The sequence below is a fragment of the Aethalodelphis obliquidens genome, unplaced genomic scaffold (genome assembly GCF_003676395.1).
Source record: "Aethalodelphis obliquidens isolate GAN/ISIS:26980383/991018 unplaced genomic scaffold, ASM367639v1 scaffold28, whole genome shotgun sequence".
In the NCBI taxonomy this organism is placed as follows: Eukaryota; Metazoa; Chordata; class Mammalia; order Artiodactyla; family Delphinidae; genus Aethalodelphis; species Aethalodelphis obliquidens.
Genome location: NW_020837972.1, coordinates 15,855,345 through 15,869,436, shown reverse-complemented (window position 1 = coordinate 15,869,436; position 14,092 = coordinate 15,855,345). Strand labels below are relative to the sequence as shown.

Genomic DNA, 14,092 nt, shown 5'->3' with positions numbered 1-14,092 from the left:
CATCATGCTCTCCTGAGTGCCCTGTGAGAATAGCTCACACCAGCGGACCATGGTGCAAATACCCAACTCCTGCCCCCAGCCTGGGCCGCTAGGCACAAGTTACCACTGATAGCTATGGCCCCTCACACTTTGCATCTTTAATGAAAATGGATCAAATTTGACACTGCAGGTGTACTTCTGCTATCTAGGCCCAAGAATGATTAAAAATTTAACCCAAGTTACAGGTTTTCTACAAGGACTTAATCTGCAACTGCAGGAAGATCCAGCACCAATGGAGACCAGACCTGCTGTGAGGATTAAATGAAAGAGATTATGCAAAATGCTTCTTCTTAGCACAATGCCTGGCAGAACTCAATAAAAGAGATTCTGCTTTCCTTTAGTGGGTGCTAGAGAAGTATCTGTTGACTGACTAGCCATTCCCCAGGGCCTATCACAAATGAACTTATAAATACTGAAAATAATTCAATGTGTCAAAATAATTCAATAATTATTTTAACACATTGAAAATAATTCAATGTGTTAAAAAGAAAAAATTATCTTTTGCATTTTTGTGTGCATTTGTTATTCAAGTAAAGTACACATTTTTAAGTGCTCAGAGACTACAAATCACACTTAAAAAAAAAAAGGCACTGCCTACATTTGGACACTTGGGGAAATTTACTCATTCAAAACTTTGGAAAAAAACCAAAAAACAAATTGCCCTGGCTGAATATTTCAAATTCTGACTGGAAAACAAGAGTGTAATAAAAAGTTAGTACTATTTTCCTGTTTCTTTTATTTATATACATATATATCTTAAAACACAGTTACTTTTCATTTTTAAATTACACAAATAATACATTTTCAATGTAGGAAAACTGGGAGATACAGGTAAGCAATGGTCTTATCTATATTCTTCCAGATTTTTTTTTCTTTGGACACATATATGCATATTTTGTTACAATAATTCCTGTCCCTCCAAAAAAACTTCAAAAATAACAAAAATCAAACAGTAAAACTAAAAGTAGACTGGTCTTAACTGTATCACAGGTGCTAATTTATATTATATACACAAATCTATCTACATTCATTTCAATTTCGACTTTTAAAATCTAAATTATGCTGTTCCAATAATACTAAAAGATGCCACTTTAAACAGCAGCAGTTTCAGAATAACTAAGAACTTGATTCAGGCATGTTCCTGATTGCTGATAAAGAGTCAAGTATTATTTTTTTTCATTAAAGTAAGTAGCTTTCTAGTATTCCATCTTTTGAAGAGAAGAAGGTTCTGCCAGTTCAGCCACAAGCTCCTCACACATTTGGTTACTTTTTAACAAACTCTTCATTCATTCTGGTGTTCTTGAAAATATTCATCAAACACGGAAGATGACTCATCTTCATGTTCCTGACACAAAGGAAACACAAGATAGAAAATACATCCACTTCCCCTCAGTTAGACCTAGTATATGCTTACATGTTTTTCAGGTAATGCTCTATAAGGAGCTAACGCCCAGCATCAGCTCCAGGTGTTGCTCACAGTGATCGTTAATAACAAAAGGAATGACTGACAGAATGTTTCCAGACATGTGGTAAATTAAAGGGCTTATATCTCATTTAGAAGTAAACTCTTCCTCGAGTTTATATTCATGCCAATTCTCAGCTAATGTGCTGTGACAGGGCCTCACTGACATACGTGAGGGCAGCCCGAGCCCAGTTGCATTTCACCTCCTCTTTCCATGTATGCCCAAGCTCTGAGGACAAAGAGCTTAACTCCATGGGATTATGCAGGAGGCCAGTGAGTGCTGGTAAACGTTTTTACCAAAAGGCAATAAACACCCCAAACCAGAAAGTACCTTCGGTTCTTTAAATTCCAAGTCTTCTCCATACTGAATGGCAAAATCAATATGCTGTAATACGATGTTCATGCTTTCTTCATCTGACTGATCGTAAGGCAAAAATCGAACCATGCTGTAGTCGTCAATCTACAAGTTGGGGATTTCAGAAAGGGTCATTCTGAAGTACAAAATACTTAATTTTCAAATTATATTTGAGTTTTATAACCATTTATACTTCTGGTTAAAACCATTTGTGTGTGTGTGTATGTGTGTGTGTTGTGGGGAGGAAGGACAGACAGAGACAGAACAACAGCAAATCAATACTGATTTTTCTGGCTTATGACCAACTAGAATACTTGCTAACTTGTTACTGAACCAGACACTGTTTCATAGGCATTTACCTGAACTCAACCACCACTGGAAATTCCAAAAGGCAAAGACAGTCTGAGCTCCCAAAACAGCTTGGAATAATAGACACATCAGTTAACTTACTGGCTACTGCCAATAATTGCTTCTAAATTAAACTGCTGACCAGCCAGCCCACAGACTCCCACCCTCCTCCTTTGGCAAGGCAATAGGGTTGGGCCATGTTTTCCAAAATGGTGGCCACTGAATGGATGCCAATACACACCTGACCAGGTCATTAAAAATAAAATCCAACAATTTTGAAAGCTTACCAGTCCACATATAGCGTTAGTCAATTTTTTGAATTTTTTGCTTCTTAAGTCGCTTGTAGGGTCATCTAATAAAGAATACATGTCTGGATCTAGAAACCTTTAAAAGTGAGAAAAAAGACTGATGAATAAAAGGAAGAATAAATCAGGAAACTAGATTTATAGACTGACAGAACCTCACATCGAAATAAAGCTTAGAAGGTTCATCTCTGCAGCTGACATATGATGATATGGAAGAAGCAAACTCACTTCTCAATTTCCTTTTTAGCTTTCTTACTCAGCAGATCCATTTTCGTCATGACGTTAACTTGAGGAATTTCTAGAGAGATCATAGCACTCAGGGCTGATAAGATGCCAGAAATAAACTGAAGGAGGAAACAGAAAAGGGAAGATGAATCAACTGGTGCCAAAAAAGTTCCCTGGTCTCCACATAAAAGAGAGGCTCCTGCTTCTCTCTGAACAAAACTGGCCTAAGTAAAAGAAAGGCTAAAGTAAAGTAAAAGAAGACAGTCCACTAATCAGATTCTTGACCCCTGGTTTCCAAGGGTGAGGATAAGGAGGGAAAATGTAGATTTAATCCATGGTGATCACAAATCTCAATTTAGATGACACCTTTAATCTTTTCCATCAAATATTCCTTAGGGGCTACTAATGGGAAATAATGTTTGTTTTAGATAGTTCATAAACTAGATAAAACATCATCAGAAAAACAGACTTATATGAAGATACACATCTGCCTAATTTTTCTTGGTAAGTAGTTCCCCCAAATCTATATACAGTATCACAATTTATCATTTGAGTTAAGAATACATTATTATAATAATTTAATATTACGGGATATTAAATAATTCTGGAGTATAGTTTGTGAAACATCCAGAAATCATGCAACAATTAAAGGAGACTGCCATCTGCTTGTACCCATGACTGAAAAATCGACAACAGATTTATCCTCGAACCTTGAACGACTCCACCATGAACTGAGAATCAACAAGAAAAACTCCACAGACTCGAAACTCCCACTGTTCTAGTTGCTGGACCAGCTGTTTCATCACGGGCAGGTGAGTGTACAATTCAATCTGACCTACATGAAGAACATTATGAGACTATTACAATCAGGATATATGTTAAATTACCAAATTACAGGAAAACAATTTCCTATAAGACAGCTGAGGAAAAAAAAAAAACGAAGTCAACCTCTGGTGGTAACATATTCAATTTTCAAGGGGTCTTACAGGCTCTTGAAGCAATCACAATACCACGAGAATCCCAAGGAAACTATGCAGTTTTACGTAGAAAGTGAGGTTCTTCACACTTCCGTTTTTGCTGATCAAAAGTGAATGCTACAAAGGTGTGTTAGGTTTGGGAATCTTCATCAAGCTGTACACTTATGACCTCTGCAGTTTTCTGTGGGTGTGTGTATGTTCAGTTAAAAACAAAGGGGAGGGACTTCCCTGGTGGTGCAGTGGTTAAGAATCTGCCTGCCAGTGGAGGGGACACAGGTTCGAGCCCTGGTCCGGGAAGATCCCACATGCCGCGGAGCAACTAAGCCCGTGCACCACAACAACTGAGCCTGCGCTCTAGAGCCCACGTGCCACAACTACTGAAGTCCGCACGCCTAGAGCCTGTGCTCCGCAACGAGAAGCCACCACAATGAGAAGCCTGCACATGACAAGGAAGAGTAGCCTCCGCTCGCCGCAACTAGAGAAAGCCCGCGCGCAGCAATGAAGACCCAACGCAGCTAAAAATAAATAAATAAATAAGTAAATTTATTTTTAAAAAAAGGGGAAAAAATGTGAGAGCCACAAACGATCAAAACTAGGTTAGGCTTAAGTCTTAAATTCATAATTTGGCTTGAGAAGTCGTGTGATCATCTGTCCCCTACCAGTCTCACCTCAGGACACTTCCCTTTGTTTACTGTGCTCCAGCCACAAGGGCCTTTTTGGTGCCTCAAACACAGCTCATTCCTTCCTGCCTCAAGGCCTTCAACATGCTGTGCCCTTTGCCTGCAGCACAGTCTCCCTCACCTCACCCTAAGGTCTGGCTTACATGCTACTTGATGAGAAGCCTCCCCAACCTCCCTGCTGTGTGATGGTCTGTGCTACTCCTGTGGAGTGCCTGTCAGAAATATATTAAATAATCATTTGGGTGATTATTTATTTATTTGTTTGTTTATTTATTTATTTATGGCTGCACTGGGTCGTCGCTGCTGTGCACGGGCTTTCTCTAGTTGCGGCAAGCGGGGGCTACTCTTTGTTGTGGTGTGTGGACTTCTCATTGCAGTGGCTTCTCGTTGCAGAGCATGGGCTATAGGCACGTGGGCTAGTAGTTGTGGCACGTGGGCTCAGTAGTTGTGGCTCGCAAGTTCTAGAGCACAGGCTTAGTAGTTGTGGCACATGGGCTTAGCTGCTCTGCGGCATGTGGGAGGGATCTTCCCGGACCAGGGATTGAACCCATGTACCCTGCATTGGCAGGCAGATTCTTAACCACTGTACCACCAGGGAAGTCCATTTGGGTGATTTTTGTTTATACTGCCTAGCACTACCACTTGCCTGTGGACTCCATGAGGGCAGAGACCATGGGTACCTTGCTTTCTAGGTATTTCCAGGGTACAAAATAAGCACTCAGTAAACTCAATGAATTAATATAAGCCAATAAGTAAGCGAGTTGTACCTTACTGCAGCAGGGTTTAGAGCTACGAATGCTCACTCCACTTTCTCCACTGAGGACAGAATGAGCACGACTTCAGGGAAAATGATACATTCAGATAGCTGACTTACCTGGACAGTCAAAAAGGATGTAGTCATCCTCTACATGGCCGAGACAGTCCTCTAGCCAATCGAAATTATTGGCAAAGTATTCCATGCAAAATACCAATCCTCCATTGGGACCGAACTGCAGAGTATTGTCCTCCATCACGTCATCCACCTCAATCAATTCCCGGATGTCTGAAACCACAGAGAGGGACCACAATACAAGAGCATTATCCTCACTGGTGATAATTAACAATTATATAAAAACTCACATGCATGCAATTACTTCTGTACATGGTTATTCACTGTAGCAGTGTCCATAGTAACAAATTAAATACATTTTTGTACAGCCAGACAATGAAATCCTATCCAACCATAAAAAGGAGAAGCTCTTGGGCTTCCCTGGTAGCACAGTGGTTGAGAGTCCGCCTGCCGATGCAGGGGACATGGGTTCGTGCCCCGGTGCGGGAGGATCCCACATGCCGCGAAGCGGCTAGGCCCGTGAGCCATGGCCGCTGAGCCTGTGCGTCGGGAGCCTGTGCTCTGCAACGGGAGAGGCCACAGCGGTGAGAGGCCCGCGTACCGCAAAAAAAATAAAATAAAGGAGAAGCTCTTTAAGAACTGAGGTGATATAATCTTCCAGGTATACTATTCACTGAAAATTGCAAGGTGCAGAACTCTGTGTTAGAATGCCATCATTTGTGTTAAAAAAAAAAAAGAGACAAAAATTTACTATATATACAAATATACATATTTTATTTTACATGCATAGACTTTGGAAAGATATCCCAGAAACTAGCAACACTGGCTGCCTCAAGGGAGGGTAGCCACCTGCCAGGACACAGAGCTGGGAGGAAGACGGTTTCCTGCATACTTACTCTTCTGTACCTTTTGCAATTTGAACAATGTGAATATACACCACCTATTCTTAAGCAAGTAAAACAAAACCATACCAAGAAAACCAATTACCGTTTCTTAATATCATCACCCTAGGGAAGCTACTTAACCTCCCTGTGCCTCACTTTCCTTATGTATAAGAGTGGGGACAAATCATATATCCTGGGGTAGAAGGATGAGGACTATATGAGATAATGTAGCTAAATCACCTATAGCAGGAGCTTAAACATTCCGGTACACACATGGTTCTCTTCTATTACAAAGTTTTGGAAATCAGTACTCTTGTGTTCAAACCTACAATCTCAGTTCACTCACAGCCACATTTATATGGATAATGTCTTCCTATGCACTTTCCCAGGGATAAACATCTGCTCAAAGTTAGGGCCTTCTAAAAGGATGACTCAAGGACATTAGTCAGTAAGGCACTTGTACCAGAAAGTGATGTGAACTAGAAGTGGGGGGATTTTTGTTGGCTGCCATGTGCATCCCGAAGCAGAGAAGCTGGTCTGTAAGACAGACAAAAAGAGACAGAAAGCCAGCCTAGATTCCTGTTAGTTTTTATGTTTTGGGTTCTAGTCTCTCATAAAGCCTTGCTTGCTCTTGGGTTTTGTGAGAAGTCCCCCAATTCCTTCTAAAAAATCCTCCTTTTATATAGGCTAGCTTGAGTGCTCTCTGTTGGAAGCAACCAAATGATCCCAAAGCAATGAAATGCTTTTTCTCAAGGAAGATGACTGTTTCATACCTCTTCCTCTCTTTTCAACCTGCCTCCCTCACCCTACCCACACCCACTTCTAGCCACCCTCAGCTGATGACCACACATGACATTCACAGAAACCAGAAGTCAACAAAAGAGAATTTCCCACATTCCCACCACCAATATTACATGGTGCCTTCCACCTTGGCTTCCTTCCGGCTACAATGGAAGAACCCCCCAACTCTTGGCAAAGGCAAAACCCTCCACCTGTTTGGGAGCCCCTCCCCTTTCTCACTCTCGCAGTCAACCTTACAGTCATTGCCCCTCTCAGGTATCTTCAGTTTCTTTCTTTTTATTGGATCATTCTCTTCAGCATACAACTCTGTTCCAGTTACCATCTTCAACCTTAAAACCTCCCTTGACCCTCACATACCCCACCAGTTATAGTCCCACTTCTCTGCTTCTTTCACAGCAAAACTTCCTCAGCAAGTCATCTCTGCTCAGCATCTACACGGCATCACCTCAGTTCACTCTTCAAACCACTGCAACCTGGCCTCCATCCCTACCATCCCACTAAAATCACCAAAGTCGCCAACACTTCCACATTCCCAAATCTCACAGCCACTCCTCTGTCTTCTTGTACAACTTCCCAGCTGCATCTGACATAACCAGGCACCAGCTCTTTAGTGAAACAGTCTCTTCTCCTGGCTTTTTTTAAATAGATTTACTTATTTATTTTTGGCTGTGTTGGGTCTTCGTTGCTGCGTGCAGGGTTTCTCTACTTGTGGTGAGCGGGGGCTACTCTTCATTGCGGTGCGCAGGCTTCTCATTGCAGTGGCTTCTCTTGTTGCGGAGCACGGGCTCTAGAGTGCAGGCTCAGTAGTTGTGGTGCACAAGCTCAGTTGCTCCACAGCATGTGGGATCTTCCTGGACCAGGGTTTGAACCCGTGTCCCCTGCACTGGCAGGTGGATTCTTAACCACTGCGCCACCAGGGAAGTCCCCTCCTGGCTTCTTTGATGCTACATTTTCCTGACTTTTTTCCTACCTCACTGACCCCACCTCCTCTACCTGACCCCTGAAGATGAGACACCTTCAAGGCTTGTGGGCTTCAGTAGTTGCAGCACGCAAGCTCAGTAGTTGTGGCTCACGGGCTCTAGAGCGCAGGCTCAGTAGTTGTGGCGCAGGGGCTTAGTTGTTCCACGGTATGTGGGATCTTCCCGGACCAGGGCTTGAACCCGTGTCCCCTGCGTTGGCAGGCGGATTCCCAACCACTGCGCCACCAGGGAAGTCCCCGAATGCCTTCTTGGTATAACCTCTTAGATAGCTATCAGACATCTCAAACTTAGCATGTGCAAAGAGAACTGCCTCAAACTTAAACTGATTTGTCTTCCTCCTCAGTAAACAATATCATGCACTCAACAGCTCAAGTCAGAAACCTAAGAGTGACCCCTGATCTCTCCCTTTCCTACACCCTTCTAGTTCAATCTCCCACAAAATGCTGCTAATTCTACTTGCAAAATATATACCATATCTGCCTGCTCCTTTGTATCTCCACCACGATCATCCTAGTCCAAGCCACCTAGACAACTGTAATAGCCTCACTGCTGGTCCCTGCTTCGACTCTTGACCCTCTAGAGTCCATTTTTCATCTGAGAGCCAGTTATTTTTAAAAACATAAATCAGGGGGCTTCCCTGGTGGCGCAGTTGTTGGGAGTCCGCCTGCCGATGCAGGGGATGTGGGTTCGTGCCCCGGTCCGGGGGGATCCCACGTGCCGCAGAGTGGCTGGGCCCGTGAGCCATGGCCGCTGGGCCTGCACGTCCAGAGCCTGTGCTCCGCGGCGGGAGAGGTCACAACAGTGAGAGACCCGCGTACCGCAAAAAAAAAAAAAAAAAGATTAAAAACATAAATCAGGGACTTCCCTGGTGGCACAGTGGTTAAGACTTCATGCTCCCAATGCAGGGGGCCCGGATTTGATCCCTGGTCTGGGAACTAGATCCCACATGCATGCTGTAAGTGAGAGTTAGCATGCCACAACTAAGGAGCCCTCAAGCCGCAACTAAGGAACCCATGTGCCACAACCAAGAAGCCAGCGAGCCGCAACTAAGGAGCTCACAAGCCGCAACTAAGGAGCCCTCTTGCTGTAACTAAGGAGCCCACCTGCCGCAACTAAGACTCGCCACAACCAAATAAATAAATAAATATTAAAAAAACAAATAACCCCTCACCAAAAAAAAAACAAAAGAAAACTGTAAATCAGATGTCAATCCTCTCCCCCTGCTGGAAACCCTCTAATGACATTCCACTGTTGAAAGGTGCTGTAAATTGAGGATTTTTTTTTGGGGGGGGATGGCTGTGCCGCACACAGCTTGCGGGATCTTAGTTCCCCAACCAGGGATTGAACCCATGCCCCCTGCAATGGAAGCGTGGAGTCCTACCTACTGGACTGCCAGCGAAGTCCCTTATAAATTGAGTATTTGTGTCCCTCTAAAACTCATATGTTGAAAACCTAACGCCCAGGATGATGATACTAGTAGGTGGGGCTTTGGGGAGGTGAATGGGATTAGTGCTTTTATAAAAGAGGTCCCATAGGGCTTCCCTGGTGGCGCAGTGGTTGAGAGTCCGCCTGCCGATGCAGGGAACGCCGGTTCGTGCCCCGGTCCGGGAAGATCCCACATGCCGTAGAGCGGCTGAGCCCGTGAGCCATGGCCGCTGAGCCTGCGCGTCCGGAGCCTGTGCTCCGCAACGGGAGAGGCCACAGGAATGAGAGGCCCGTGTACCGCAAAAAAAAAAAAAAAAAAAAAAAAAAAAAAAAAAAAAGAGGTCCCATAGAGCTCCCTCTCCCCCTTCCATCATGTGAGAACACAGTGAGAAGTCAGCAGTCTACAACTGGGAAGAGGGCCTTCGCCAGAATCTGACCATGCTGGCAGCACCCTAATATTGGACTTCTGGCCTCCTGAACTGTGAGAAATCCATTTCTGTTGTTTATTAGCCACCCAGTCTGGTATTTTGTTACAGTGGCCCAAACAGACTAAACAGGGTAAAAAACAGGAAAAAACCCATACTTCTCATGTCCTACTAGCTCCTACCCATCTCTTTCCTTCACTCCTTATGCCCCAGCTTATCAGCATCTTCGCTTTTTCTGGAACACACCAAGCCCTTTCCCATCTCTCCCTTATATAGTGACCTTGATATTCTTCCAACTTGGTGAGCACATTACCATCTTCAGGTCTAGGCCCAAAGAGCTCCTTCTCAGAGATGTCATCCCTAAAGCAACCTCTCCCAGTTATTCCTTCTCATCAGCCTAAAGCAGTCCTTACCACAATCTGTAACATGTTTATCATTTTGCTTATCTCCCTTGCTAAAAGGTCCACAAAGGTAGGGATAGTATCTGTCTTGTCCTCTGCTATAACCCTGGTGCCTGGCATAAAGTAGGTGTTCAACAGACAATTGAATGAATAAATTAAAAGACTTAAATGACAAAACAAAACATTTAGGTTGTTCACTTATACTATGATCAGCAGTAAAACAGGTTTACCAAACATGATCAAACATGAAAGAAACAAAAGGGAAGGGTGGTGAGGGAGGAGTCTACCCACTTTTAATTCTTACATCAGAGACTAAGAAAGGATACTGTCACATACATCAACATGAGCTGATGTCACCAAATGACATTCAGCCTCATGTTGTTCACCACAAAACCAGGGGACCAGACTGTATTAATTTTCAGCTTCTGTGTTGAGCAGCCAGTGCTCACTGCCTCCCTACTCCCCTATTTTTCCTGAAGGAGGGGGAAGGCTCTGCTCAGGACTTACCAGCCATCACGGAGTAGTTGAAATGTTCTGCTGCAGGATCTAGGTTCACAACTTGGACAGACCGATTGAGGGCTTCACAGTGCTGGACAATGGTGGCACAATAGGTGCTCTGTAATGTCACAAAGCATGAGGGGTTAGAGCAACAAGCAGTGCAGTGGGACTCTCCACACCCCTTGAGCCGTGTCTACTAAGGCCAAAACTATTCCTTCATTGACCAAGAAGCTGACTGAAAAGAGGGAAAAGGCACTGGGCTGGGAGTCAGGACACCTGACTGGGCTGCAGATCCAGACCTGGCTCGGACTCATGGGTAACTCTGGGGAGGGTGCTTTTCCAATCTGTCCCTCAATTTTCTTGTCTCTAACTGGAATGGCCTCCATGATCACCAAGGCTCCTTACTGCTCTAACATGCAACAAGTGGAATTTAAAGGGAAGATTTCTGATTACACATTGCAGCACCTGACACAAGGTGTCTCCACTAGGATTGGTACAGTCCAAACAAAGCTTTAGGTGGGGTGCTCAGGGACGATGTCTCTGAGAAGGGAATATCTGAGCTGAGAGACAGCAGTGTGCTTGCCAAGCCAGGGGAGTAACGTTCCAAGATGAGAGAATATCAGGCCAGTAAATAGCCTGGAAGTGCACTATCAGTATACAACTTTGGGTTTAGAAAATTTTTTATCCCTCACGTACTATGTTAAAATCTCTAGGCTACTTGTCTGTCTCTCCCACCCTCTATTTAAAGGCAGGGATGTGGGAACTTTCCTGGTGGTCCAGTGGCTAAGACTCCATACTCCCAATGCCGGGGGTCCGGGTTCGATCCCTGTTGAGGGAACTAGATCCCACATGTAGCAACTAAGAGCCTGCATGCTGCAACTAAAGATCCCACTCACCTCAACAAAGATCCCACATGCTGCAACTAAGACCCGGCACAGCCAAATAAACAAATAAATACTTTTTTAAAAAATAAAAGATAAAAAAATAAAGGCGGGAATGTGTTGGGAATTCCCTGGCTGTCCAGTGGTTAGGATTTGGCACCTTCACTGCCAAGGCCCAGGTTTGATCCCTGGTCAGGGAACTAAGATCCAGCAAATCACACAGCAAGGCCATAAAGTAAGTAAATAAATAAAGGCAGGGATGTGTCTTATTCAGTTGTATACGCCCAGGGACTATAACAATACCTGGTACATAATAAATGCTTGATAATTATTTCTAATTGACTCATATGTTTGAATAAACTCCACAAGTGCACAGGATTTTGTGTGTGTGTGTTAGTCACTACACAATCCCCAGGGCCCAGAACAATGCTTGGCACAAAGAACATGCCCAGTGAGTATTTCTGGTAGCAGGCATCAAAAGTTTATAGAAAGATACTTATCTAACACAATCAGTCTGAAAATTAATCTAGAATATAGAAATAACCTCTATCATGCTTTTATCTTTCTCCTCAGTGACTTTACACACACTGTTCTCTCTGCCTAGGAGGTCCTCTCTATACATCACACTGTATTTTAAGTAACTAGTCTAAGTATTCCTAAATAGACTACTGGCTTCGGGTAAGCAAGGGCCATATCATAGTCGCATGTGTATCTCCTGCACCCAGAATAGGCCAAGCATCAGAGCAACGTGTTTGTCAATTTAAGAACTGAAGCCAGGGCTTCCCCGGTGGTGCAGTGGTTAAGAATCCGCCTGCCAATGCAGGGGACACAGGTTCGAGCCCTGGTCCGGGAAGATCCCACATGCCGCAGAGCAACTAAGCCCGTGTGCCACAACTACTAAGCCTGCGCTCTAGAGCCCACGAGCCACAACTACTGAAGTCCGTGTGCCTAGAGCCCGTGCTCCGCAACAAGAGAAGCCACCGCAATGAGAAGCCCACGCACCACAACAAAGAGTAGCCCCTGCTTGCCACAACTAGAGAAAGCCTGCGCACAGCAGCGAAGACCCAACACAGACAAAAATAAATAAAATAAATTTATAAAAAAAAAACAAAAAACAAAAAACTGAAGCCACACAACACCTCCACAGACTCCAGTGTTTTCCCACACTCCTGTTACTTGATCAATATCGTCACAATTTCTACCATATTTGAGTGCCCCTAATAGGATTCCCTTAATAGTTGTTTACAAGAAAAAACTGTATCTCTAACCAGAAAACCAGTTATAATTTCCATAACGTGAAGGTAACCATAAAATTATATGCAACTTTAACAAAATTCTTTCAGTTCTAGCTGAATATAGTTGCCTGTCAAAACCTCTGAGTCTAAAATCTGCTCTCCAAAAAGACTTGAGAATTAAAGAAGTGTTGAAGATACGCTAGCACCAAACTGATGATTTCACCTCAATGCAAACTGAAAGAAAACTGAAAAGGGAGCAACTTTCTCAATACACGATTCAATGTTCATTAATGTCAGGCCCATGTACCTCCTAAAGTCTCCTCAAATTCCTTAAGTCCACGTCTCAATCTCTGAGAAGCAGTGATTAACGAGACCCCACTTTAACCTCCTGGGTTAAAGACTGGGGACAAATTCTGGAGTTAGACAAAACTGGATTCAAATTCCAGCCATCATTTACTAGGTGTGTCACCCTGAGCAAAAACTTAACCTTTCTGTGTCTCATTTTCCTTACCGGCAAAATGGGAGTAACAGGACTTAACTCACAGGATTTTTAAGGAAGTAAGTTTTTTTTCCTTAACAGGAAAGGATCTGGGGCTTAAGTACGCTATAACTTGGGGCAGTATCTGGGGCTTAAGTACGCAATAAATATTAGCAACTATCATCAATCTCCTTTCAAAACAACAACAAAAGGAACACTGAAGCCCAGACTGCAGAAGCGAGCTGCCCAGGGTCTCAAGGTCCCCAATACACACAACCGCCAGCTCCTCCCTCAGGACCTGAACCTCCCAGCCTCCCACAAACTTCGACATTTCTCTCCTTCTTCCGCCAAAGCCTCACCTTCCCGCTGCCTGCGGGGCCCATGACCAGCTGTGCATACCGAGGCATGCTTGCTCCCGCGGTTCCTGACACCTCCCGCCGCCGAGACCCAGAGCGCCACCACGACGCTCCCTTCAGCCTTCGCGCGACGCCCACTGAGTTCCCGGAACACGGCTACAAACCAATCGCAGTCCAAATTCCTTTTGCGTCTTCAGTTCTGCCGCGCCTCTGACTACGGGGTGTCCGGAAGGCCAAATCCCATGTGAAACGCGTTTTGCGAAAAGCCCGAGGAGGGTTTGCGCGTGCGCAGAAGTAGTTGGCTGAAAAGGTTGGGATTCTGGCGAGGTCTGGTTGCCCTGGTGATAACGGACAACCGTAACACTCTGCATCCCTCAGCCGCGTGCCTTGGTCCTTTATTTGCGTACTGATGTTTGACCTATATGGTGACCCTCGAGATTTACAAATTTGCAGAGGATCTGGATACTGAGGTGGAAGGCACCTTCCGTTTTAGAGGGAAGGTATCCTT

General features: G+C 44.2%; 1 protein-coding gene across 2 annotated transcripts; it reads right to left on the bottom strand.

Annotated features, from left to right (window-relative positions):
• Window positions 1-755: 755 nt before the first annotated feature.
• GPN3 (GPN-loop GTPase 3) lies at window positions 756-14,083 on the bottom strand. 2 transcript variants are annotated; one of them, XM_027124796.1, is made up of 8 exons: window positions 13,749-14,083; window positions 10,644-10,752; window positions 5,266-5,433; window positions 3,445-3,569; window positions 2,738-2,853; window positions 2,492-2,588; window positions 1,833-1,961; window positions 756-1,384 (listed from the first exon to the last, which is right to left on the bottom strand). In XM_027124796.1, the coding sequence occupies exons 1-8, from the start codon at window positions 13,953-13,955 to the stop codon at window positions 1,322-1,324; spliced, it is 1,014 nt and encodes a 337-aa protein (XP_026980597.1). In that variant the 5' UTR covers window positions 13,956-14,083; the 3' UTR covers window positions 756-1,321. The 2 variants fall into 2 exon arrangements, with proteins under 2 accessions (XP_026980597.1, XP_026980598.1); XM_027124797.1 differs by having other exon boundaries at window positions 13,588-13,755.
• Between the last annotated feature and the right edge of the window lie 9 nt (window positions 14,084-14,092).

Excerpts from the sequence above, each read along its gene's own strand:
- GPN3 (XM_027124796.1), bottom strand. The coding sequence starts at position 13,955 with ATGCAGAGTGTTACGGTTGTCCGTTATCACCAGGGCAACCAGACCTCG. Across the intron at positions 2,589-2,737 it reads GCTAAAAAGGAAATTGAGAA|GTTTCTAGATCCAGACATGT; the intron begins GTGAGTTTGCTT and ends TCACTTTTAAAG. Across the intron at positions 1,385-1,832 it reads TGGAATTTAAAGAACCGAAG|GAACATGAAGATGAGTCATC; the intron begins GTACTTTCTGGT and ends CCTTTGTGTCAG.